At 58.2% G+C, this 23,763-nt stretch overlaps 4 protein-coding genes across 5 annotated transcripts; 1 reads left to right on the top strand and 3 right to left on the bottom strand.

Moving 5' to 3' along the window:
* Nucleotides 1–127: 127 nt before the first annotated feature.
* On the bottom strand, nucleotides 128–9,190 carry kif11 (kinesin family member 11). Its single transcript, XM_053875989.1, has 26 exons — nucleotides 8,862–9,190; nucleotides 7,200–7,329; nucleotides 6,963–7,060; nucleotides 6,299–6,377; nucleotides 6,046–6,231; nucleotides 5,709–5,833; nucleotides 5,549–5,639; nucleotides 5,326–5,471; nucleotides 5,166–5,262; nucleotides 4,927–5,022; nucleotides 4,778–4,866; nucleotides 4,622–4,709; nucleotides 4,484–4,557; nucleotides 4,313–4,427; nucleotides 4,179–4,250; nucleotides 3,256–3,391; nucleotides 3,008–3,180; nucleotides 2,648–2,773; nucleotides 2,218–2,373; nucleotides 1,967–2,106; nucleotides 1,739–1,899; nucleotides 1,150–1,268; nucleotides 868–1,090; nucleotides 623–807; nucleotides 427–537; nucleotides 128–330 (listed from the first exon to the last, which is right to left on the bottom strand). Exons 1-26 carry the CDS (start codon nucleotides 8,927–8,929, stop codon nucleotides 223–225), a joined length of 3,192 nt encoding a protein of 1,063 aa, XP_053731964.1. The 5' UTR covers nucleotides 8,930–9,190; the 3' UTR covers nucleotides 128–222.
* Nucleotides 9,191–12,419: 3,229 nt separating this feature from the next.
* Nucleotides 12,420–13,515, top strand: egr2a (early growth response 2a). The gene is made up of 2 exons (XM_053874541.1): nucleotides 12,420–12,516; nucleotides 12,590–13,515. The coding sequence occupies exons 1-2, from the start codon at nucleotides 12,420–12,422 to the stop codon at nucleotides 13,513–13,515; spliced, it is 1,023 nt and encodes a 340-aa protein (XP_053730516.1).
* A 2,010-nt stretch (nucleotides 13,516–15,525) lies between these two features.
* Nucleotides 15,526–16,643, bottom strand: adob (2-aminoethanethiol (cysteamine) dioxygenase b). The gene has a single exon (XM_053875531.1). The coding sequence runs from the start codon at nucleotides 16,527–16,529 to the stop codon at nucleotides 15,828–15,830; it is 702 nt and encodes a 233-aa protein (XP_053731506.1). The 5' UTR covers nucleotides 16,530–16,643; the 3' UTR covers nucleotides 15,526–15,827.
* Nucleotides 16,644–18,195: 1,552 nt separating this feature from the next.
* znf365 (zinc finger protein 365) lies at nucleotides 18,196–23,544 on the bottom strand. Of its 2 annotated transcripts, none has more exons than XM_053875077.1 (6): nucleotides 23,404–23,544; nucleotides 21,311–21,954; nucleotides 20,719–21,028; nucleotides 20,485–20,656; nucleotides 20,361–20,404; nucleotides 18,196–20,072 (listed from the first exon to the last, which is right to left on the bottom strand). In XM_053875077.1, the coding sequence occupies exons 2-6, from the start codon at nucleotides 21,927–21,929 to the stop codon at nucleotides 19,859–19,861; spliced, it is 1,359 nt and encodes a 452-aa protein (XP_053731052.1). In that variant the 5' UTR covers nucleotides 21,930–21,954; nucleotides 23,404–23,544; the 3' UTR covers nucleotides 18,196–19,858. The 2 variants fall into 2 exon arrangements, with proteins under 2 accessions (XP_053731052.1, XP_053731051.1); XM_053875076.1 differs by having other exon boundaries at nucleotides 18,197–20,072; nucleotides 20,361–20,407.
* Between the last annotated feature and the right edge of the window lie 219 nt (nucleotides 23,545–23,763).

Here is a 23,763-nt window from a genome sequence, read left to right as displayed (position 1 = left end):
CACTAGAATCTGCATCTATTGCCGAGAATTCTCTCTGTGGAGAGCGGCGCGTCGGTGGCCGCCGTGACTCCCGCGTGCTTCCCCTCCCTGTTGGACTCAGCAGGTGCCAGAACAACTCCTCCTAAAGTTCCCATTTTATTTATTGTCCAACAACACAACAAAGGAGCGTTTAAAACATGACCGTGGCAGCTTCCGACACGCGTACATTTGCATGAAAAACGTCTAGTTCTGGCAGCGAAGGGGCAGTTTGGACTTGCTCGGCGTCACCGAGGCTTCCGTTTCGGTTTTGGGGCGACCGGGGACCTTGACTTCCTTCTTGCCGCTCTTTTTCTGCAGGACACAAAACCGTGATGGGATCAATTGGCCAGTGTCGGCGGAGACCGAGGACCTGGACAGGTGGGCGCCGTCGGGTGAAAGCCAACTGACCTTGAAGAAGGGAAGCCTCTTGCTCTGGTTGAAGACCAGGTTCTCGTCGATGAAGGACGACTCGGTGGCGTCTCTCCTGCTGCACATGCTCAGATCGTCCTCCAGGGAGTCCTGCAGGAGCAAGGGTCCAAGGTTCAGGATTCCAGCCCCATTTTTAGGGGCTGATGAGTTTGTGGCCTTCATTGAGCCGACTCACCTGGTCAGCCTGGCTCGTCCGGTCCTCCTCCCTTTCCTCCTCCCCCTCCTCCTGTGGCGGCTCCTCCTCCAGGGCCGTCTGCAGCTCCACCTGCTTTATCCTCAGACCCTCCAGCAGCTCGCAGCGGCTCCGAGACTTTGCCACAGATGTGGGGTAGGAGAAGTCCCTCCGCTGGGGAGTGGTCCCTGCAGAGCGAGCGGCGTGTCACTGGTGACTCCCAGGGCGGGCTCCGGCGCCAGGCTCACCTGTGGGCACGTCCTGCTGCAGCTCCTCCTGCAGGAAGCCGCTCAGCAGCTTCTGACTGGCCTCCAGCTGAGCCAGGAGCTGCAGCTGCTGCTGGTCCAGCTGGGTCCGCTCGGCGCAGCTCTGGCTCTGGGCCTCCAGCAGACGCCGCCTCACCTCCTGGCTGTGGCTGCTCAGCTGCTCCTCCGCTGACCGGAGCTGCTCACTGCAGCTGCTCCGCACGCCCTGCAGGACAGCAGGCAGAGGTGAGTGTCCGGGGGGCCGCGCGGCGCCACTCGCCTCACCTGCTGCAGCGCCTCCGCTTCTGAGGCCACGAGGTTCAAGTGGGAGCGCCGGGCTCCTGCTCCGTCCTCGGCCTGCTGCTGCACCCGGCTGCTGCGCTCCAGGTCGCGCTCCACCAGGCCTGCCAGCAGGGGTCAGAGGGCGAGAGTCAGCCGAGACACGAGGTGAGCAGCAGGGGAGCCGCCGGGCGACACCGCCAGTCTGCCTTCTTCCGCTCTGTTCTCATTTGTGTGCCATCTGTTTGTAACATTTCTCAGAGTTGTTTGGTGATGTGGGACGTCACTGCTGGTGGTCAAACGTGTGTGTGTGTGTGTTTTTGTTTCACTCTGGCAGGAAAACCTCCTGTCTCAAGAGCAATCGGCCGTCAGGCTGTCGAATTCATCACAGCCCTGGTCCTTTATGTGTCAAGTTAGTTTTGGATTCATCTATGCATCCCTTCAAGCCTCTGTCCTGGCGGACACTGGCCATGCAGCGGGAGCTCTGATGGCGTCACAGCAGCTGAGGCGACAGACCGTGACAGGAGTCGCGTGGGAGAATGTTACGACAGCGCCGCGCCACATGCCAGTGTGGTGTCCCCGAGAGTCCCGGTACCTGAGACGGAGGCCTGCAGGCCGGAGCAGCAGCCCGACAGCTGCTCCACGCTGCGCCGGCTCTGCTCCAGGCTCAGGCGCAGCGCCGAGGCCAGAGAGCAGGAGGTGGAGGAGAGGAGTGCAGCCTGGGAGGCGGCCCGCTGCTCCAGCGCGCTGCAGCCGCTGCACACAGACCACAGCAGAGCCGTCAAGGCAGAGCGCCGACAGGAAGAGGGCGGGCTCTGCTCACCTGCTGAAGCCTTGCTGCACGAACTGCAGCGACTCGCTGTGAGACTTGGACGTGGCGTGCAGCTGCTCCCAGTCCTGCTCCGCCTCCACGCTCAGCTGGTTCAGCTGCTCCTGCAGACACTGGAGGGTCCGGCTGGTCGCCTGCCAAGAGGATGGACACCAGTCAGTCACGGCGTGCCGCCGCCCAGCCTCCAGGACAAGTCAAGCTCCTCCTGCTGGACGGCCCGAGGACCAGGACCCCGGGGAGCTCACCAGGCGCTGGCGCTCCTGCGCCGCTCTGATTCCATCACGAAGCCGGTCGTCGGCCGCCTGATGCGAGCGCATGTTCTGCACCGTCTCCTCCCGTAACTGGGCCAGGTCCTGGACCACGCCCACGTAGAAGGCCCCCACCTCCTTCATGGCCTCCACCTGAAAAGATGGGGTTTTCATGCGTCACAGACCACCACCACCAGGGGCTCGCCACAAACTGTCCCCCGACTTTGACCAAAACTGGAGGCTCAGAATCATCAGGTCTGCTCAGTGTCTGACCTGCCTTTAACACATTCGCTACCTTCTTTGACCTCCTCAACTTTGTTTCAGACCCGACCTGAATCCGATGCTGAACCACAGCACGCGTCTGTGTCTGTTGAGGCTCACATGAAAACAGGGGCTCATCTGCAGCGGCCAGGATTGTTTTACAGACCTTATCAACCAGGACCTTCTGGGTCTCCATCGTGGTCCTCAGAGTGTCACTGAGCTCTTGAATGACAGGAAGACCCTTCAGAGTGTTGAGCACCAGAACCTCCTCCATGTCCCGCCGGTGCTCGTCCTGCACAACACAGGAGGAGAAGCAAGTTTGGCTCCAGCAACCACAAACCAAGGGCCGTCACAATCCACAGCTCTGATAAGTGCTCCACACGGCAGGGCAGGGCAGGTGAGGAGGAAGCAGAGGGGTCGCTCAGACACAAGTGAGTGAGCCAGTGTCACCTCTGAGATCAGAGCCCAGAAGTGTCGCCTCAGCAGAGGCCATAACTGCCCAGGAACGGTGCGGGTTCGCTCTCACCAGAAGCTCAAGAACTTTCTGCTTGTCCTTCAGACAAAGATCCTGCTGCTGCGTCAACTTCTCCTGGCAGCTGGCCACGCCCTTTGCCACCACGTCCTTGACCCCGCTCACCAGTGCCTCCACTGAGGTCAGAGCTCCCTTCACTGCCGCCGTGTTGAGACTCAAGAGAGCATCTGTGAAAGACAACTCCCGTTAGGCTTCAGGAGCCGGGCGCTTGCAGCAGAGGAGCCAGAGGAGCAGGTCTTTACCGACAGTCTGGGAGTAGCTGTGGATGGTGCGGTGGAAGTGGCTCCCCTGCAGCTGGACGCTCTGCTGGATGCTGCCCAAGGACCCCTCCATCCGCTGGGCGAAGCTCTGCTGCATCTGCTGGTTGTGCTGCTCCACCTGGGGACCAACAGAGCAGAGCGCATGCATCGAACCTGCTCCTGACCACCCACACACACAGCTGATGTTGTTGTTTTCACATACATGATGTGAAAAGAAGATCACTTTAATTCAGGCAGGTTTTAATGTAAAAAAAAAAAAAAAAAAAAAAAACCCTTTCAGACTGCAGCAACTCTTGTGTCAGAAGGAGCGACTGAGGAACCTGTCACTCCATGTGAGAGGTGGCCGGTGAGAGACGGTGCTGTGTCTGTGACGTCTTGACAGACTGTAGCAGGACTCTCTGCAGCGATGAAAGTTTACACTCCAGATGTTCGACAGTTTCACATTCAGGTGGCTGCACCTGGCTCCAACACGCTGACGGATCCGGTGGTTTCCGTCTCCTTGAGAAGGGCTGCTCATCCAGCTCAGTGAAATGAAGGATCATTTCTTATCACTCTGAATGTCACGCCGGGAGCGGCGGGTGTTGCTAGCCTCGGCTGCGCTAACAGCTGCTGCACTGTCATGAGCCCAGAAAACTCTCCGTGCTGCGTCAAGTTTCATTTGAAGGCGCTTCCCTGCGCAGCGTTGTCCACAGCAGACGTGCTGCAGGATGCTGACTTGACATGAGCGACTGAAAGAAGCGCCACAGCAGCCGTGCTGCTGCTGAGTGAGCAGCAGGGAGGGAGGGAGGAGCGGGCGCGTCACACCCATCATCAGAGCGACGTCACACCTGATCGGCAGTGACAGCTAGTGATGGGGCGATACCGGCCCATCGTGATCAATCGGAGCATCCCTACACCAGACACACCTTCTTCTTCCGGTCCAGCTTCCCGTGGAGTCCCGACACGTCGCTGGTGCTGGCGTCCACCGTGGTCAGCAGCTGCGGCGACACCACGGTTACCAACCAGTGGCAGGTGTGGCAGAGCCAGCTGCGGCGGGTACCTGCTGACTGATGTTGTAGAGGTTCTCCTGGGCCAACTGCAGCTCGGTGCTGATGAACTCCTCCTCGCTCAGCTTGACCTTGGTCTCCTCCAGGCTCTGGGTGGTTTGCTCCAGACTGCAGAGGACAGAATCATGGATCTGCTCGGCTTCCACTCGGCGTGTGCCACTGACCTCTGCTGCTTCTGCTCCAGCTCCTCAGCACAGCGCTGCAGCTTCTCTTTGCTCTCCACAAAGAGCTCGCTGACCTGAGGAGGACAGGTGTCACAGTTCAGAGCAGTGACGACTCACAGCATGACGGAAGTGCCTCACTTTCTTCAGCTCCTCTTCCATGGCAGCAATGCGGTCGCTGTACTCGCTGATGTGACAGTCTTGAGCCGAGATTTGACTCATCATGGTCCTGACAAGGTAAAGCTGACTCAGACTCTTGGCGCCACAGCTTCAGCAGGCGCGGGTCACGTGACTTACTCGTAGTTTTCCGAGGACAGGTAAATGCCGTTCTTCTCGCGGGCAGCAGCCAGGTCCCGCTTCAGGCGCTCGATCTCCTCCGTGTACTCCTGAAGGCAGCAGAGGCAGTGAGGCCACGGAAGCGTGGCGCGGCCGTGGTGCAGCTCTACCTTGATGAGCGTCCTCTTGGTGAGCTTCTGGTTCACCTCCGGCTTGTTCATGATGTTCTTGGCCCGGCTGGCGTACTCCAGGGTGCTCAGGGTCTCCTGGAAGGTCCACCAGGGTCACAACACACACACACGGTACCACAGGCGACGCAAGACGTCGGACCAGAGAGAAGCGCGGGTCACTCCTGACCTCAGGTCCCACAGTGCCAAAGCTTGCTACTGACTGAGACGGTGCTCCTCACCTCCACGTTGCTGGACGACGGAGACACGGTGGCAATGATGGAGGTCTTGGTGCGTCCTCCCAGCGAGTCCTGCAGGATCCGGGTCAGCTTGGACTCCCTGGGGAGGAGACCTTCAGGGACCTTCACCTACGCCGACTCGTCGTGATGACCGCGTCCCTACCTGTACGGCACGTGAGGCCTCTTCTCCACCAGAGCGGTGATGACCCTGCCCAGCGTCAGCAGAGACTGGTTGATGTTTCCAGCCTCACGGGCCCGTTTGTCCACAGCACCTGACCTCCCGATGTTCTCGCTGCCAGCAAGGTCTACCTGTAGGGGTGACATTTCCACTCACGGGTCACCTCCACGCCTCCTGCGGGTCCTTGGCAGTTTGAGGGTTCAATTACCAGGTTGAGTTTGCCAATCTTCACCAGCTCCTCCCCATCCAGCGTCATCTCCTTCATGTGGATCGTGACGGAGAACACAGAGTGCGAGCGACTGCAGACACAAGCACAACAGTCTTGGTTCCTGAAGCGTCTGCGAGCAGGTCTGAGCGCTTCCACGCACCTGGAGTAGGCGTTCATGAGGGTGGAGGCCGTCTTCCTCTTGGCAGCTCCTCGCTCCAGAATCTGATACACTTGATCTTTGTTGTGAACCGTCACCTCCTCCAGACCCTTGACCACCACGCCGCGCTGGGAACACAGTGTCCACGGTCAGTAGGAGGAAGTCACTCTGGGCCTGGCTCCCCCATGGCGTCCACCCAAAACACGGGCACAGCCAAGCTGGCGCGTCAGCCGTACAGAGGGTTTCCACCAGGCCGGTGGCGTCGCTCACGTGGTTGGACACAGTGCCACAGTGACAGGCTTAAAAACACCACGGCAGAGTGTCTCCATGACGACGCTACCTTGTTTCTGGGATCATCAAACAACTGCAGCCGCTCGCTGACGTCCTCCGACGGACTGAGGAGGTCAAACAGCTCCTCGTTGTAGATCTCCAGAAGAGAGACTTTGACGGAGAACTCCGTGCCGTTTTCAGTCAGCTTCTCGAAGATCTGGTGCAGCGTACGGGGGATGATGCCAGCCAGCGGGTCCTGGACAAACAACAGCTGTCAGCGTGGCCCAGCAGCGGCGGCGGCGCGTGCTCACATCCCGACAAACCTCCTCCCAGGTGAACTGGTCATCCGGGCTGCGCTCCCCCTCCATGGTGAAGGTCTTCCCTGTGCCGGTCTGACCGTAGCTGGACCACACGCAGCAGGTTAGCCATCACACCGTGCATGACAGAGAGCATAAAGCATAACTCAAAGTCTGAGTGACATCCTCAATAAGGCCATGGAAAACAAGCATTTTAGGAGCGAGAGAATTGTGAGAAGGTTTCTCACCACACAGGAGTGACAGTTGTATCATGATCTGGAGAATAGACTCTGACTCCGTGACCATGTATTGAGATACAGCAGACAGAAGGCTCAGTTTCAGCCCTAAAGAAAACGACCTGACCATGAAACATTGAATTTCTTACACTTGGTTAACTATCATGTTTAGACATAAGCCGATCATGATGCTGGAGACAAGCTCCAGTAATTATTGTCATCACAAAAGGGTTTCAAGAGGGACTGTCGCGTGTGTACAACACCCATCTCCTGATCATTATCAGCGAAACAGCCACATGTACGGTGGTCACTTTTGTGCATATCGCCCAGCGGTTGGCCATGCAAGCTGTCCACCAGCGTCTCGTCGTCGCAGCCCTACTTTGACTGGCAGCTTCAAGTTGTCCCTCCTCCACTGAGACCGTTCTCAAGCCCAGATGATCAAGAGGAGAACTCACGCAAACACAGTGCAGTTGTAGCCCATGATGACCTCGTCCAGGATGGGACAGACGACGCTTCTGTAAACCTCGATCTGCTTGGCGGCGGCACCGAACACCTGCGGCACAGACCACGCACACACACACAGGCAGGCAGGTTCAGGAGGAGCCTCCCGTCTTCACGTCTCTCTGCTCCAGGAGCACGGGCCTCCTCCACACTCCAGCAGGCTGCGTCACTGTCGCCGCGTTTCTACTCACCATGTCGAAGGAGTAGGTTTTCCTGGAGGCTTTGTCGAGGGGTCCTCCCGTCTTCACCACCACCTCCTTCCTGGCCACGTCACACTCCACCACACCGTGAGACGACTTGTGCTCCATCGTGTTGAAGGGCCTGGAGGCACACGGGGGCATCAGACTCCAGCCAAAGGGCTTGTTCTTCCAAACCACTGCTTATACTGAAGACGTGACCTTGACAATCGCTTCCCTTTGGAGGCCACGTGGACCACCTGGGATGGAGCCGAAGACAAGCTGGTTATGGATTCATGAGGATAATGTACGGCTCTCACTGAAGTGACGCTGAGCCCAGCACAGAACCTGCACCCAAGTGCTCACAGGAGGCAGCAGTGTGGCTGCATGGTCACTGTCTCAGCGGCATGTCATTCATCTGGACAGCTGGCTACTGACTCAGACCATGGCAGCATCAAGGGCTCAAGTCAGCTGCTGATGTTCCAGGTCGTTGGTGAGGGAGGGGATCCTCACACACCTGCTGTCCCAACCATTGACAACAGCACTGTTGACATTCTGGGAGAGGACACTTGTGTCCGGCTTCTTCTGGGAGGGTCTTTTTGGAAACCAAGTGTCTAGTCCCAGAGCTTCACAGTTCTATAGGCAGACTTCATGTGTCTGCTTGTTCCTGTCAACACAAAGACGCCATCTCCTCCTTTTTAAATATGACCTGTTGTTTTGAAAAACCTGGCCCAAAGCATGTTTCACCAGGGCAGAGCGCAGGGAGCCACAGCTTGGAAACCCCACTGCACCCTGGACCAGCTCAGGAGGAGGAGGAGAAGGAAGGTGAGGAGGAGGATGGAGGAGGAGGAGGAGGAGGATGAGAGGAGGAGGAGGAGGAGAGGAGGAGGAAAAAGAGGAGGAGGAGGATGAGAGGAGGAGGAAAAAGAGGAGGAAGGAGGAGGAGGAGGAGGAAGAGGAGGAGGAAGGAGAAGGAGGATGAGAGGAGGAGGAGGAGGAGGAGGAAGAGGAAGATGAGGAAGAAGAGGAGGAAGGAGGAAGAGGAGGAGGAGGAAGAGGAGGAAGAGGAAGAGGAGGAGGAGGGAGAAGAGGAGGATGAGGAAGAGGAGGATGAGGAAGAAGAGGAGGATGAGGAAGAAGAGGAGGAGGAGGAAGAGGAGGAGGTCCAGTCCACGGGACTTCAAAGGTAGCGATTCCTTGGGAGCAGAACTGTCTGTTTTCAGGTGCCTTGGTGTTTTCTACACGTATGTGCACGGTTTGTCTGTTCCGTCGTGCAGAAGTGGCGGGCGGACAGACGGACGGACGGACGGAGCCGTTGGAAACACCGAGCGCATCACGCTGGGCCAAAGGGGTTGGAGAGGTCCGAGTGGTCCGCAGCCTGGAGGCTTCTGTTGCTGCCATCGATGAAGCTCCAGACCTTGGGATCCAATGCAGGGGGCATGGAGCACAGCCACGGCAGACTGTGACTCGGAGTAACGGGAGGTTGTCACCTTCCCGCGGGTCATTCAGGACGTCGCTGTTTCAGAAACAGTTGGGCTTTAAAGCAGAAAGGCGCGGTCACGTGACCCGAGTGCGGCCGTTACCGTGATCTTCAACAGCCCTGACTTGGTCAGTGACGACGCCACCAACAACAGCACTCATCCGCGTCGGTAAGGCGACACCGGGCCCGGGACGTACCTGCATCTGACGACCACCTGGATGTTCCTGCCCTTCTCATCGCGTCTGCCTCCGTGTTGCGCGGCCATGGCCGTGTTTCCTCCCGCAGCGCCACCAACTGCCCAAACAAACCGGCGAGGAGCCGCTCAGACGCAGAAGGTTCCCGCGCACTCAACGCTCCCCAGAAGGCGCGCGCCGTGGCCGTGTGTTCGTCAACAGCCTTCCTACGCTACTGGCGGGCTGACTCGCTGCTGACTCGCTGCTGACTCGCTGTGCGCTAACTGCTCACCGGCTGCACCGCGCCGAAGACTTTGGAACCGCCCGGACACACGGGCGCTTTCAGCCTGAAGGTTTAAATTTGAAACAGAGCCAATCCCAGCAGAGCAGAGGCAGAAGCGGCTGATCCGATTGGTCAAAGCAGCCAGGCACCGCCCAGTGGGAGGAACTAACGTAGTCGGGGCGCTGTGGTTCCGGCAGAGGGCGCTGTTGTCCGCAGGAACACGCTCGTGGTTCCAAAGACTCCATTCAGCTCAGTTCGTTCAGCGTTCGGATGTGTCCGTTGGTGATGTTCTCCGCAGGCACATGCCATGTATTGTTTTTGAATCCCCAAATCTCGACATCACTTGTGAAGGTTTCACTGAGGTGAAGACTCGGCCTCGCACGCACACACCGGGCGCGTGAGCTCGGCGGTGACGTCACTCACTTTGGTCGTTTGAGCTGCTCTTCATGATGAATGACGTGTGGAACCGTGACCGCTGGCCACGCCTCCGTGGCTCTGCACAGGTGGAAGCATGAGGAGCTCCCAGCAGCGGGCCGCTTCTTCACCCGCTCTTCTCACCATCCGCCTGGGCTTTGTTCTCCTGTTGTGAGTCACGTGTGCTCCATGTTCCTCCAGTGACCAGCGGTGAGCGGCCATCCATCTGCCGAGCACTGTCCACCCACTCAGACCCCTGAGGAGGCCGGGGGAGGTGGACCTCTGAGCTCATCATTCAACACGCGCACACACGCTCATGGCCGGTCTTCATGTTTTGTGGGGACCTCTCATCAGCCTCTCCCCAGCCCCTCCGCCTGAGCCCGACCATCCCACACACACCTCACGGCTCACCTGAACCAGGACCCAAGCCCAGTGATGGTGAAGGCTTCATCCTCAAACTGAGCCTGGCACACATGCACGCACGCACGCACGCACGCACCCCTGCCTGCCTCTCTTGTTTCCTCGTAGTTGATGCATTTTGGATCTTGCATCTGGCGACGTTATTCTGAGCAGCATATCAGAGCAGCGTCATGACTCGGCGAGTCTGGCAGGTGAGTTGAGGCCAGGTCAGCGGCTTCTCACTGAGCAAGAAAGCAAACGCAGGCTTGGATTCGTGGCCCCACCACCACCACCAGGGGCTGCACTCTCCTCTTCACAGCGTCTTCATTAGCATCCGACTTGGAGTGCGAGGGAGGACGCAAAGTGAGCGAGAACAATCGGAGCGTTTCTCTCTTTCTCTCACTCCCACTCGGACCCCGGGTGACGGTGACCCTTCGCAGGCCCGACTCTCACACGGCACTCTCTGGGCAGACGGACCAGCGCTCGGCTGCCGCTCCACTCCGGACCCTTGTTCTTTCCCACCATCTCTGCGAGGAGGACCAGGAGTACGGCGACTCGGGGGGACGCTGGACTCTTTCTCTGCTCCATCAACACCAGTGAGTCTTTTTGTCTCCTCAGAGCTGCTTGAGCCAAATGTTTCTCCTCTGAAGACAGAGATGAGTTTGCTCTCAGGAGCAGGTCTTAGAAGGGTCTCTTCTATCGTTTGGTCTCGCTCCTGTGACTTCTGTTAAAGTGGCGCGCAGTTTGAAAATCACTCTTGCCCTCTCAGCGAACTGAGCTGGTGAGAGGCAGGGAGCGGTGAAGGAGAGCGGGTCGGCGTGCCTGTCTGCTCGGGCCAGTCAACTGGGGGTGTAGAGCCCACATAAGAGCCTCGGCTGAGCTGAAGTCCAACGTTTGTGCCGTCGCAGTGACGTTTTGAAAGATTCAGAGAATGAAACACAGTGAGAGCTGAAGGTTTCACCCTTCATGACGATCAACTGACTGGACTGAACAAACACGGATAAAACGGACAGAAACAAGGTGGGGACAAAACGCCGCTCCTCCATTCGTGTCCTGAGGTTTGCAAGGTCAAAGGTGACGGGCATCAGAGGGCAAATAATGCCACAGCGCCGTCTAAAGACTGGGGAAGATCGGGAAGCTTGTTCAGCACTGATGGTGAATATTTCTGATCACTCTGCATCTGGTGTTGAGTTGGAAGACACCAGGAGGATGAACGTGACCAACAGGAAAACAGCCACGGATCACAGCCGCTGCAGCGCAGCTGCCGAGGCTCCCGCGCCGCTCTCACGCTCCTCGCTGCATCCTCTCTGACTGATGCAGCTGCAGGAGGTTCGGCGCCGTCCAGCCCCAGATCAGCCCAGCGCCAGGTGAGGTCGAGGCTTCTGTCCTCAGCTGCTGCTGCTGCTGCTGCTGCAGTGGCAGCGCAGACCTGAGCAGCACCTGCTTCCTGCTCCACCCACAGAGCTTCTGATCCACACCTGACGGGAGGCTCGGCTCGGCTCGGCTCCTCCTGTCCACCGACCCACCTCCATCGCCAGCCGTGGCCATTGTTGTCTTGGGCTTCTGCAGATTTGATAGGGCCGTGAATAGCAGGGGTCAAAGGTCAGAAGGATTTGCCAGGGCAGCAGATGACGCCACTGAAAACCTCCCGGCGTCTCGGAGTCGTTTTTGGGCGGTGAAGCTGAGGGCGGCCGCTGCGGTGTGAGCGTGAAGACAAAGGTCCACATTAGGAGAGAAAACACACAGATGACAGATGATTAATCGGTGTGGTGGGGAGCGCCGCGGCGCCGGACACAAACCCGGACCCCCCCGAGCCGGCGTGGGCGACGCAGCGGCGAGTGTGCTGCGTGAAGGAAGGTTTGCGGTTGCACGACAGATTCGGGCAGAAGAGGCGAGAACTGAGAGTCAGACGTGAGCGAGAGAGAGCGTGTGTGTGCGTGTGGGAGGCGTCACGATATTGGTGTGTGAGCACCGACCAAACCCCCATCTGCCGCGGGGTGGGCGGCCGCCACTCTGCCACAATACACACCAACATTTTTGGAGCCGTGGGCGTTCAAAAGGCCGAGAGAGCCTCGCTCCTCCTGCTCTCTCCCCGCCTCTTTGTTGAGGCCTCATTACCAAAGCCAACTCCTGAGACAATGTTGGCGCAGCAGCGCACCGAGAGTTCTGAAGCCACTGGTCCAGGGGTCAGACATGCTTCGCATCATGGCGCGTCACATGACCAGCCAGCCAGAGGGGAGCCCACCATGTCGGGGCAGGGAGGCCCCACCTCCCAGATCCCAGTCCTCACCGCCGGGACCCCGAAGAGAGCAGTGATGGCGCTGTCGTCGTCCTGACGGAGGTTGCCGTCTATTCCTGGACATTCGGTTCCATGGATCCACAAGTCCATATTTGGTGAATGACGTTCCGGGACACCCGCAGACTCCCTTTAAAACCGTCTCACGCGCTCACCGGGCCCGAGCGAGTGACTCCGTCAGCTGCGGCCGATGACGTCCCTCGGCCGCTCTCCAGCTCTCAGTCAGGCGGCGGCGGCGGCGGCGGCGGCGGCCTGGGACCGCGACCAGGACGCGCGACCTGGCGCAGGTGAAGGCGCCGAGACGCGTCGTGAACCGACGCACCGCGCTGTGTTTGACGCTTGCTTTGCCTTGTCTTCCAGGTGCGTCAGCGGCCAGCAGCCACCTGCCGGCGGTGGCGCGCTGCTTGGCGACTTTACGCGCTCAACTGTGCGCGGACTCGGCGGCGGGAGGAGAGCGGGGCGGCGAGTTCATCCGCAGCCCGACACCGAGTCCAGACAGCCGCTCGGGACAGGACGCCCAGGCAGCGCGGTCCATGGCGCACGGCCAGCCGGACCCCAGCCACATGTACGCGCACTCGCACCCGGCGCCGTCCTACGCCTGCAGCGGCGAGCCCGCGTACCAGGAGCAGGCGGCGGCGGCGGCGGCGGGCTACCTGGCCGCCTCCACCTGCTCCTACCACCCGCCCCCGCCCTACAGCTCCGCCCCCAAAACCCTCAGCATCGTGCCGGACTACGGAGGCTTCTACCCGCAGAGCTGCCAGCGGGACCTGCAGGCGGCTTTTCCCGAGCGGAAGAGCCTGTCTTACCCGCTGGAGCCCCTCAGGGTGGCCCCTCCTCTCACCCCTCTCAACACCATCAGGAACTTCACGCTGGCGGCGCCGCCGGCGGCCACGGAGGGTCCGATGTCGGCGGCCTTCCCCGGCCACCACAACCTCCCCCTGAGACCCATCCTGAGACCCAGAAAGTACCCCAACCGACCCAGCAAGACGCCCGTGCATCAGAGGCCGTACCCGTGTCCCGCAGAGAGCTGCGACCGCCGCTTCTCCAGGTCGGACGAGCTCAGCCGCCACCTGCGCATCCACACGGGTCACAAACCCTTCCAGTGCCGCATCTGCATGCGGAACTTCAGCCGGAGCGACCACCTCACCACCCACATCCGGACCCACACCGGGGAGAAGCCGTTTTCCTGCGACCAGTGCGGCCGGAAGTTCGCCCGCAGCGACGAGCGGAGGCGCCACCTGAAGATCCACCAGCGTCAGAAGGAGAAGCGCAGCTCCGCGTGCTGAGCCCGCGCGCGCGTGGGTGTCGCTGTCTGGGCTGCGGCCCCCTGGCGCGCCGGCCTTTTGTTGTGACGGGAATCAGAACCCTGGGACGGTTCTGCTGGCTCCAGTGGGTCCGGTTCGAGATGCGACTCAGCGAGGCCGTTGCCATTTCTTAGCGTCGGGCTCTTCTGCCTCTCTAGCTTCATGACGTTCCTTTGATAGTGATTAGATTTGATTCGTTACCTTCGGCTGGGAGTCTGTCCCAGCTACACAGGGAGATGTGGAGACCGGAGCGGCTGGAACTGGCCTCCGAGGCCGGTCAGGAAGGGCTGCCGTGGGCCAGGGGAAGAGGGTCCGAGCGCGTGGGAGCTGCTCTCAGGGATCTCGCTCGCGGCTCCTGCCGCTCGGCTGGAGGCGCTCTCTTCACACGTTTCACGCAGTCTGGAAGGTGGGCAGTGTTCCGCCGCGCGCAGGTCATGTGATCAGTCTGAGCCGGCGGTGTGTCCAGTCAGCGGCTCTGCTCCAAGTCTCTGCAGGATGCCAGGGCTGCTGGCGAGTTTGGCTCAGAGCAGTGGATCTCCAGCTTCTCGGAGCCGCGGCTCACGCCTCCTCACCAAAGGTTCCTGGGCCTTAGTCAAACGTTTTGTAGAAAATCCCGTTGAATTTGTGGAAATCTTTAGCAACGGACACTCGGCTGTTTTGCTCCTTGCAGAAACAAATTGCAGAAAGTGTATTTGTTTGAACATGTCTCCAGAAAGGGGCGGGCAATATGGCAAAATATACCATGATTTATTCACTTATTTTAAATAAATTAATCGATTTTGACACAATGCCACGTGTATTTCTGACTCTTCCTTTCTGGTAAATCACTAGTTTGAGGGAATTTCTTACATTCTTCGCCTCAGCTTGCTTCATAGCACATTTGGTTGCTTCTGCATTTAGTTTTTAGCCAACTTTGTTGGTCTATGAAGTGAGACGTCACATTAGCCGTTAGCCCTGTTAGCTCTGTTAGCCCTGTTAGCCTTGTTAGCCCTGTTAGCTCTGTTAGCCCTGTTAGCCCTCTTAGCTCTGGTAGCTCTGTTAGCCCTGTTAGCCTTGTTAGCCCTGTTAGCTCTGTTAGCCCTGTTAGCCCTGTTAGCCTTGTTAGCTCTGTTAGCCCTGTTAGCCTTGTTAGCCCTGTTAGCTCTGTTAGCCCTGTTAGCCCTCTTAGCTCTGGTAGCTCTGTTAGCCCTGTTAGCCTTGTTAGCCCTGTTAGCTCTGTTAGCCCTGTTAGCCCTCTTAGCTCTGGTAGCTCTGTTAGCCCTGTTAGCTCCGCGGCGCAGACCGTCTCAGGAGTCGCGGGTCCATCATTCTGTCGTGAAGGTGAGTGGTCACGTTACAGGCGCATTGTTCTGCAAAAGAGCCACAGAAAACACACGCACGCACACACACACACGAGGTGCGTTCGCTGACCAACACTCCCTGTTTCCAGCGTCCCGTGCATCCTGTCATGTCACGCTGTTGATTCTGGAGTCGTGTGTGTTGGCCAACATTTACAGGTTCACTGGTTGACAGGACCTGACTTTGTTCATCCCACAAACGACAAACGCTTTCTTAGAGCGCCCCCTGTGGCACACACTGGATCAGGTGGGTGCTGGCCTCAGAACCTCAAACTTCATCTCCTCACGCTGGTCCAACAGGCTCCATGTCGCCCGCCTCCGTCTCGGGACAAATGAGGTGAACACGGAGAATACTGTTCCAGAGGAGCGCTCTCCGGGCGGCGGGCTCATGTGATCCATGTGGACAGCAGGGCGAGCCGCAGATGATGTGAAAACATGATGAAGTCAAAACACAGACTTGTGCACCAACAGCAGACCTTTCTGCTGCCAACGCCGGACCTCTGGCCACGCCCCCCTCAGAAGCCACTCCCTCCACTCGTTTGGCTGCCTGAAATCATTCCACAGGATGTTTGGCCGTAAGCCACGTTTGACCTTTGACCTCCGGCCCCAGCGCTGGGGCTCAGGCCACGAAACAGAATGTACAGGGTGGAATTCAAATCCAGGCTCCTTCTGCACGGACGCCTGGGTTTTATTGCTGCACAACAACAATCACAGTCACCAAACTTCACATTGCTGCTTCCCCGCCGCGGGAGGGTCGGGGCCCTGAGCCGGGCCCTCTGAGCAAAGCCACATTCCAAGAGGAGTCCCAACAAGAGCGAGCCCTCCAGCGGAACCAAGGTCCAGTTCGCCTCGCCACCACACACCGCCGCCGGACCCGGCAGTCAGGGCACCGGGGTCCGAAGCCGCCGAGCTGTGACGAGAAGAGGCGCCAGGTCCGGGAGGGTCGGGCAGGGTGAGTCACAGCGCCCCCACGCAAACTCTGGGCCCGGGGTAAGGTTCGGAGCCGCACCAGAACTCGGGCGGCTGCGGGATCTCCATGAGCGTCACCTCCTGGGGCCCGGGGCCCGGGGCCGTCATCAGACGGTAGTAGTGGCAGTCCCGGCCCTGGTCCGGCTCGTAGGGCGGCGCCAGGACGTCCATGAAGGCCGTGGGTCCGTCCACGGCGTCGATCTGGTGCAGGTTGTCCTGCTCCGGGAACAGCACGCAGGCGCCGCTCTCCTCCGTGAACTCGGCCACGGAGCGCAGCACCGCCCGCCGCAGGGCCCCCAGCTGGGCCGGGGCCCGCGGCCGCTCCAGCCGGTCGAAGCAGCTGATCCGGGCCGTCCCGTACAGCACCTTGAGCAGGCCGTGCATGCCCGGGTGGTCGTGCAGGGGGATGGAGGCGCCGCTCCGCAGCAGGAACACGCCCATGCTGAAGCGCTCCGTCTCGCAGATGTGCATGTAGGTGACCGGCGGGGCGCCGGGCTCCGGCGTCGCGCCTCTGCGCCGCGGCACCAGCCGCAGGTCCGCCGCGCGCACTTCCGTCATCAGGCGGCGCAGCTCGCCGTGCTTCTCCGTGAACGCCTTGGCCTCCTCGTGGGCGCGAGCCGTGAAGGTGACGAGGGCCTGCCGCGCGACTCTGTGCACGAGAGAGCTCATGTCGCCGTCGCGTGGCATCATTCCGACCGAGCAGGCTGGAGACGCGGCACGGCCCCGTCACCGGAAGTGCCGTAGCTTCCGCTCGCAGCAGAGATCGTCTGGGCGCAAGAGGGCTCACTGTGACGCCGCACGGCCCGTGACTCCAGCCTTGGCTCCGCCTGTAGAGCGTCGCTCGGTGATGACGATGCTGGCTTCCGCGCGCATCTCACGCTTCGTGGAGGTGAAGAAGGAACGCTATGGCGCTCTGAGCCGTGAGCCCAGAGTGGATTGTTCCGTTTTCATGTGGTCGATGACTCTGGCGCTCCGCGGAACATCCGCGTTACTGCTCTAGTTTCCCACGTGGCGTGTCTCGTGTGTTGTCAGCGCTGGATTTAGCTCATTATTTAGCAGCGTCTTGTGTTGCACGTGTTCACCTGGAGGTATTGGAACCGTGTTGCCAGTGTGGCGCACATTTGATTCACTGTCATCGCTGTTGCTTTCACAGAGACGTGCGGTACATCTGCCCACTCTTGATTTCCCGTTGACCTTTTTAAGACGCCTCACTTGGTCTCTGGGAATGTTTGACTCTCCTCGCCAAACGCCTGGAGTCATACAGCAGGACGTTCACATTCAGGACAGAGGGCCGTCCAGTCCAAACCAGGCTCAGCGGGGAGGAAGCCACTGGCTCCGAGGGCTGGACTGCACTGTCCTGAGAGCCATCACAGCCCTGACACTCCTCGTTGCTCTGACCTTCAGTGGGACACGATCGGAGCAACTGTGGCCTTCAAATGCGTCGACGACCATGAGAGCGAGTGTTTCCGGCCGCCCACCTGCTGGCTGCGCCGCTGCTGCTTCACACTCCTGCTGCGAGGAGCCACATGGCACCAAGTGTGGGACCCAAACTGTGGTCCCTCCACCTCCTTTTCTTTTCTCAGCTTGGTCCTGCCGAGAGCCCACAGCCTCCCCCTCACCATGTGCCGCAGCAGCCGACCCACAGCGCTCAGCCCTGGTCCGGTCCAAGGTTCCGACCCAGCTGATCAGTGAACGTTGAGATCGGCCAACACACACATGCAGGTGCAGGGAAGCAGAGCAGGTGTCAGTCACAAGCTGGCTGAGTGGAAGTTCACAGCTCCACATCAGAGGAGAGCTCCTCCAGTCTTCCATCATGCAGCAGACTGGCGAAGAGGCCCAGGCTGAAACACCTCACTCCATGTGGGGGACTGGCTCTGAAGCGCTGCAGGACAGTAGTGAGAGCCGCCATGATGTGTGCTCCAAGAGTCAGAGCTGGAGAGGCTCAGCCTCTCGCTGGGATCAGACGAGGACGGACAAAACTAGCGCGGTGTTATTTGGTAAAACGGCGCCACCGTGTGGCCATGAATCATAAATGTAGCCTTCCATGTCCGTCACTCATCTGCCACGAAATCCCTCATCGGCAGGTGGATCCACGCACGCGCGTTTGTCTTCCTGTCTGAGTGAGGACTGTCATGAACATCACCCTTTCCCCAGCCTCTCCCCCTGAACCTAACCGTCTCACCTGGCACCTGGCTGGACTGCACCTTGACCCTGAACCAAAGTAAAACCCAGTGATAGTGACTCAGCTGTTTTGTAGTTTTCACCCTCAAACTGCGGCTCGACGCAGTGAGGACCTCATTCTGTTGGTCAAAAACTCACACAGGCCGGGTTGCTTCAGCTTGGCTCCTGTTCCAGCAGCAGGGGCCAGGCCGCTCCTCCGAGGGCCACAGTGGGTGCCGGCTTCTCACCAGGGCAGGGGTCTGACGGCTGCCCTCAGGTGACGGTCCGCTGGGCGCTGACACCGCATTGGTTGACCGGCCTGCGCTTGCTGGGTTGGCTTTAGTGGAAGCCTGGGTTCCAGGGTTACACAGCAGAGCAGAGAGAGGCGGTGCCATCACAGCCCAGGGGAGGGTGGATATGCTGACCCTTTATTTTTGACACACACACACACACAGACAAATAACTCCAGTTCACAGTTTCAGATACAAGTTTACTGACAAGGAGCTTCTGTCTAAAGGCACAAACAGAACGATGAGTCCAGAGCACAGGCTCACGGCAGCCGGGTTGGACCTGGAACAACAAGAGTGAAGACGCACGAGTTCCACCGCTGGCTGTCCCAACACCGGGACCAGAGCAACACACCTGGAGATCCACTTCTCAACAGACGTCAGCATTCGGAAGGGTTTGGAAAACGCTCCGACGAACGGTCCTTTTCATAACAGACACGTGTTCTTGGTTAGGATGTCTACTTTACAGAATGATTTTCCCAAATGTGCTCTCGGCTTCCACGCTGCATTCATGTATCTCCACCACCTTCGTGTCGTTTCTCCCCAGCGTTCTGTTTGGATGGGACCTGATCAGCAGCAAACAAGCCATCAAACTGACCTCTGTGGTGGAACCCCAGCTGCTGGAGACAACTACAGCTCTCGCACAGCCCACCTCATGTCCTGAACATCTACACGCCCCACACTCCGCAACAGAGGGCCACCTGAAGTGGGAAGAAGGCCGGAGGAATCACCAGTGTGGAGCAGAGTTGTCAGGGATGGTTACGTCTCCACTACCCGACACACAGTTGCGTAGAAAATATCAGCCAACACCGTCACAGACAGCAACAACAACGGCGAGTATTTGTACATTCTGGTCAGCGGAACACGCGGCGACCTCTACTGCAGATGAACTGTGGTGACGTGGTTCAGCCGCGACGTCGTGACTGGCAGGGTGCAGACCTGACGTGTTGGCGCCTCAGGTTCTGCCGAAGCTCCGCTGCAGTCAGCCTCATGGCAGCGTCTCACATCAGCTTCATCACAGAGTGGCGCGCTTCATTTGACGGCATGTGAAATGAGTGGCGCTCCCCATGGTCCTGATCCAGTCTTTGAAAGACGCTGTGACATGGTGAGGCGCTGCCTGAGGCTGACAGGCTGCCCTGACCTCCGTGGACCCGCGGGAAGACAGAGCACCAGGTGTCAGGCCTCGCTGCAGCCTGACAGGCAAAGCTAGATCCTGGTCACAGACTGAGCTGAAGCTAAGGACGCACAGGCGTCTGAATGACCACAACATTGAGGTTCGGTGGGCTGGGCGTCTGGGCCAGCAACTCAAACTACACCGAGGAGCGTGATTCTTATTGACAAGAGCATGGACACTGACAACGAGGGGAGGACCTCGGACGAAGCTTGTCCACTCCACCATTCCCTGCGGGTGGAGGACCTGCCCTCTTACATCTCCCTCCCGGATGCCGCACGACAGCCCAACGCTTCGGCTTTGCTCCACTGAACTCTGCTCACAACCACAAAAACATCTGAAGATCAGAAGTCTAATGTGCCGATTTGATGGTTTGAGAGGATGATGACATCATCACGGGTCTAGGCCTCGTACCCTGCCGAGCGGCGCCGCTGCTGGTTCCAGATGTCGTCTCGATGTTCGGGCCTGCAAAAGAGGCGGGACGAGCGGGCCAGTGGATCCCTCTGCTCCCGCTCGCAGCACGGCCTCGGGAGCAAGGGCGCCGCCCCAGACTGGGGTGATGAGTGGCTTCTGTCGTCATGGAGACCAGGCGAGGACAGGTGACCTCCAGCGGACCTGAGTCACAAGACCATGACAGCAAGTCAACATCATGCTCAGGAGAAGAACTCATCAGACCCATTCTGTGAAAGGAGGGTTCAAAAAAGCAGAAATATCTTGCAGAACGCAAGACCAGTCCAGGTTTGTGGAAAATGTAAAACATCGGAGACTTAAGAGGAACATAATGAGAATCGGAGTCTCTAAAGTGGCGCCCGTGATGCCAACCCCACCACTGAGATTCCAGATGGTCTCCCATCATCATTTACATGGAAACCAGTGGTGCACCACCGGTGCCACATGGCTCACCTGCTCTTCATCATCCTCTGGGGTCCGTTGCTCGCTGGCTGGTGCTGCTGAGATTTAAAAAAAAAATGTCAGCATTCACTCACCCTGTGTGTGTGTGTGTGTGTGTGTGTGTGTGTGAGAGTACCTTGTAGTGCACGCACTGCGGCGGGCTGCCGTTGACTTGGTAATACTCCACCAGCCTCTCAGCGAGAGCAATGCGTTGCAGCAGGTTCTCAATGAAACACTGAATCCGAACTTTCCCACAGGTTTCCTGTCTCACTGCAGCTTCCAGGAATTTCTGGATGGTCAGAACCTCCCTGGAAGACAGGAGCTACATGAGTTTGGCTACCCCTCGACCCGAGGAATCAGAGCGCCGGACCTCTCCCGCCTCTCCAGCTCGTTCTCCGAGGCGTTGAGCTGCTCCCTCAGGGCTGCGATCACCATGACGGCGACGTCCACCTGATGACTCAGAGAGCGCTCCCTGTCCGCCACTTGCTGTCTCTCCTGCGCCAAGTGCTGCGAGTGGGCGCGCTGGCACAGCAGCTCCGTGTCCGTCTGCGCCAGCGCCGTGCTGACCCGAGCCAGCCGCCGCTGCATGGTGCTGTCCGCCGCACGCAGGACACCGGCCAGGCGCCGCCTGACCGCAGCCGAGGCCGCCGCCGCCTCCAGGCCGCAGTAGGAGCGCTGCTCTGCAGGGGGCAGGCCACAGCAGACTTTTACACACCAGCATTCTCTTCTGCTTTGTTTCCATATCTGCGTGTAGACATTCACACACGCGTGTGCTTATCCCTTCGCTCACGGCACATGGAATGTGGTAATGTGTGGTAAATTCAGAATCTGAGGGGCTCATTTTGAACCTATGACTTCGGTTGACTCTCTGACTCTCTTATGTCTCTCCATCTCGGAAGAGAACAATGGCTAGTTCGTTAGATTCATGTGTTGTTTGTTGCTCTCGTGAGCACAGAACTCACCGAGCACGTCCACGCTGGGGTCCAGGTCTGGAGGAGGTCCAAGAGGAGCCAGAACAGGAAAGTGGAGCCGGTTCAGGTGGTGGTGCTGACAAATGCCAGACTTTTTACTGGAGGATTTGTTGTCCTCATTTCTGCATCCATCTTCTTCCTCTTGGTCTTCCTCTTCACCTTCCTCCTCCTCTGTACCAACCACCCCCACCTCCTCCTCGTCTTCATGCGTCCCCACCCCTACACTCTGCGTGCGTCTCCTCACAGAGCCGTATGAATGGAGGAAGCTGCTGTCCCTGCTGTCACTGAGTGAGCGCACGTGAGGTGGACGCCAGGCGGCGTGCTGCCCCCTGCGAGTCGGGAGGCTCATGTCTTGCCATGGTATGGCTGTGGTCAGCTGGTCTGGGAGTTTTCCAGTGATGCTGAAGCCATCGGACGAGTGGTACGAGTGCTTGTACTCCAGGTGAGAGCGCAGAGAGGCCAGGCTGTGGAAGCGCTGGTGTTCTCCACAGCGAGGGCAACGAAATGGAAGGTCTGAGCAGGCGGTGGGCTCCGTGATGACCCCACACCACGGGCTGTTCCTCTCCAAGAAAAAGGCTCCAGAACCCCGAGAGCACAGCTTCTGCTGCATGACGCTTCACCACCTTCGCTTCCAACTGTAAGGGGAAAAAGACGCACTGGAGCTCATTCATCGAGGCCAAGTTGCAATATATGAAACAACGATTCCACTGAACTATTGAGGGACACTTCCCTGTGTCAGGGAAGGGCAGTATCTGACATTCAGCAGCTCCTGCGTCACTTCGCCTCAGAGGCTCCCTACTGCAGGGCTACCAAACTGACAGCAATTCAAAACATTTCAAGAAGAATTTCATCTTTTCCTTGTCAGAGTTGACAATGCCAGCTTCCAAATGGTGGCTGCCGGTGAGATATGCCCCGCCCCCATCCCTCCGGACACATGCGTCTTGTCACTTAGGTCCAAGTCTATTCACGAAAGAAAGCGAGGACATTGAAGACGAACGCATTAGACTAAAAGAAATGTCTGTTCATTCAAGCCCTTGCTGACAAGATACAAGCAGAAAAAACTTCTTTGTGACACTCTCAACACGTAACATGTCTGAATCAACATGATGTGATGCACACAAACATATTACAGAAGAGCATTGAACTAATTCTTCATGAATCAATGAGGGGGAACTTTGTCACTATTCCAAAAGCATAACCATTTGTATATTGAGAAGGTATTTTTAAATCAAGGCACGGATCCGAAAGCCACAGGGACTTGTTGTGAAAGAGTTTCGCCTACGACGCCTGCCGAGGAAGGACCGGGAAACATTATACGACAGCTATTGACAGCAAAATATCAGGTGCGTACTTAACGGTTACAATTAACATGTCATGGAACATTAACATTCATTTCATATGATTTATGCATACACACAAGGTACAAATGCGTCTGAACTACATCGCTGACTTCAGTGAAGCAACACTAAAACGACGACAATGTGATACCAAGTGCTCAGACAGCATGACACAAACCCACATGGTCATCGATGAGGACAGGCTTCCATCTCAGTGGAACAGCTCAGTCTTCAGCATTGTTCACCAGCCAACTGTGATGTGAGCTCCACCTGAGGCTTACCGCTTAGCCGGGTAACCAGAGAGGCGGGTAACCAGAGAGGCGGGTAACCAGAGAGGCAGCTCACCAGAGAGGCAGCTAACCAGAGAGGCAGCTAACCAGAGAGGCAGCTAACCAGAGAGGCAGGTAACCAGAGAGGCAGCTAACCAGAGAGGCAGCTAACCAGAGAGGCAGGTAACCAGAGAGGCAGCTAACCAGAGAGCCGGGTAACCAGAGAGGCAGCTAACCAGAGAGGCAGCTAACCAGAGAGGCAGCTAACCAGAGAGGCAGCTAACCAGAGAGGCAGGTAACCAGAGAGGCAGCTAACCAGAGAGGCAGCTAACCAGAGAGGCAGCTAACCAGAGAGCCGGGTAACCAGAGAGGCGGCTAACCAGAGAGGCAGCTAACCAGAGAGCCGGGTAACCAGTTAGCCAGCTAATACACGCTGAATCACCACCGCGGCTGAAGCACCTCGACAGCTCACGCTTACCAACTACTCATCCGCCTCCAATTTCCCCGGGAAGACTCGTCTCTCACGCGCCGTCACTGTCCAGAGGTGACATGTCGCCGATGGAGACCTGCGCGAGCCCGCATGATGTCATTCATTCAAGAGACGCACCGACTGATGACGTCAAGCTCCAGTGCTGCAGCAAGGTGCTTCCGGCACAGCGCTTCTAAACAAGATGTATTTCCGGCTCCGAAATGTGTTTAATGTTACCTTTGCAATAACTTTAATGATGACATGATTATAATGAAAGCACTTAAATGCAGCGGTAAATAAAATGAATTGGCAGAATGCGAATCACGATTTATTTAATTTAGAATTATAAAGTTGTGATGGATGGATTTC

The sequence above is a fragment of the Synchiropus splendidus genome, chromosome 9 (genome assembly GCF_027744825.2).
Source record: "Synchiropus splendidus isolate RoL2022-P1 chromosome 9, RoL_Sspl_1.0, whole genome shotgun sequence".
In the NCBI taxonomy this organism is placed as follows: domain Eukaryota; kingdom Metazoa; phylum Chordata; class Actinopteri; order Syngnathiformes; family Callionymidae; genus Synchiropus; species Synchiropus splendidus.
The sequence above is the reverse complement of the archived record's forward strand: the minus strand, read 5'-3'. Positions and strand labels throughout refer to the sequence as shown.

Bases quoted from the DNA above. Each gene is read 5' to 3' on its own strand.
- znf365 (XM_053875076.1), bottom strand. From the start codon at position 21,929: ATGCAGCAGAAGCTGTGCTCTCGGGGTTCTGGAGCCTTTTTCTTGGAG. The intron at 21,029-21,310 runs GTGAGTTCTGTG...TGCCCCCTGCAG, and splicing joins CCCCAGCGTGGACGTGCTCG to AGCAGCGCTCCTACTGCGGC. The intron at 20,657-20,718 runs GTCCGGCGCTCT...CCTGTCTTCCAG, and splicing joins GAGCTGGAGAGGCGGGAGAG to GGAGGTTCTGACCATCCAGA.
- adob (XM_053875531.1), bottom strand. From the start codon at position 16,529: ATGATGCCACGCGACGGCGACATGAGCTCTCTCGTGCACAGAGTCGCG.
- egr2a (XM_053874541.1), top strand. From the start codon at position 12,420: ATGACGTCCCTCGGCCGCTCTCCAGCTCTCAGTCAGGCGGCGGCGGCG. The intron at 12,517-12,589 runs GTGAAGGCGCCG...CTTGTCTTCCAG, and splicing joins GGACGCGCGACCTGGCGCAG to GTGCGTCAGCGGCCAGCAGC.
- kif11 (XM_053875989.1), bottom strand. From the start codon at position 8,929: ATGGCCGCGCAACACGGAGGCAGACGCGATGAGAAGGGCAGGAACATC. The intron at 2,374-2,647 runs GTCTGTAAAACA...CCATCTTTTCAG, and splicing joins AGAAGGTCCTGGTTGATAAG to GTGGAGGCCATGAAGGAGGT. The intron at 1,091-1,149 runs GTGAGGCGAGTG...GCTGTCCTGCAG, and splicing joins AAGCGGAGGCGCTGCAGCAG to GGCGTGCGGAGCAGCTGCAG.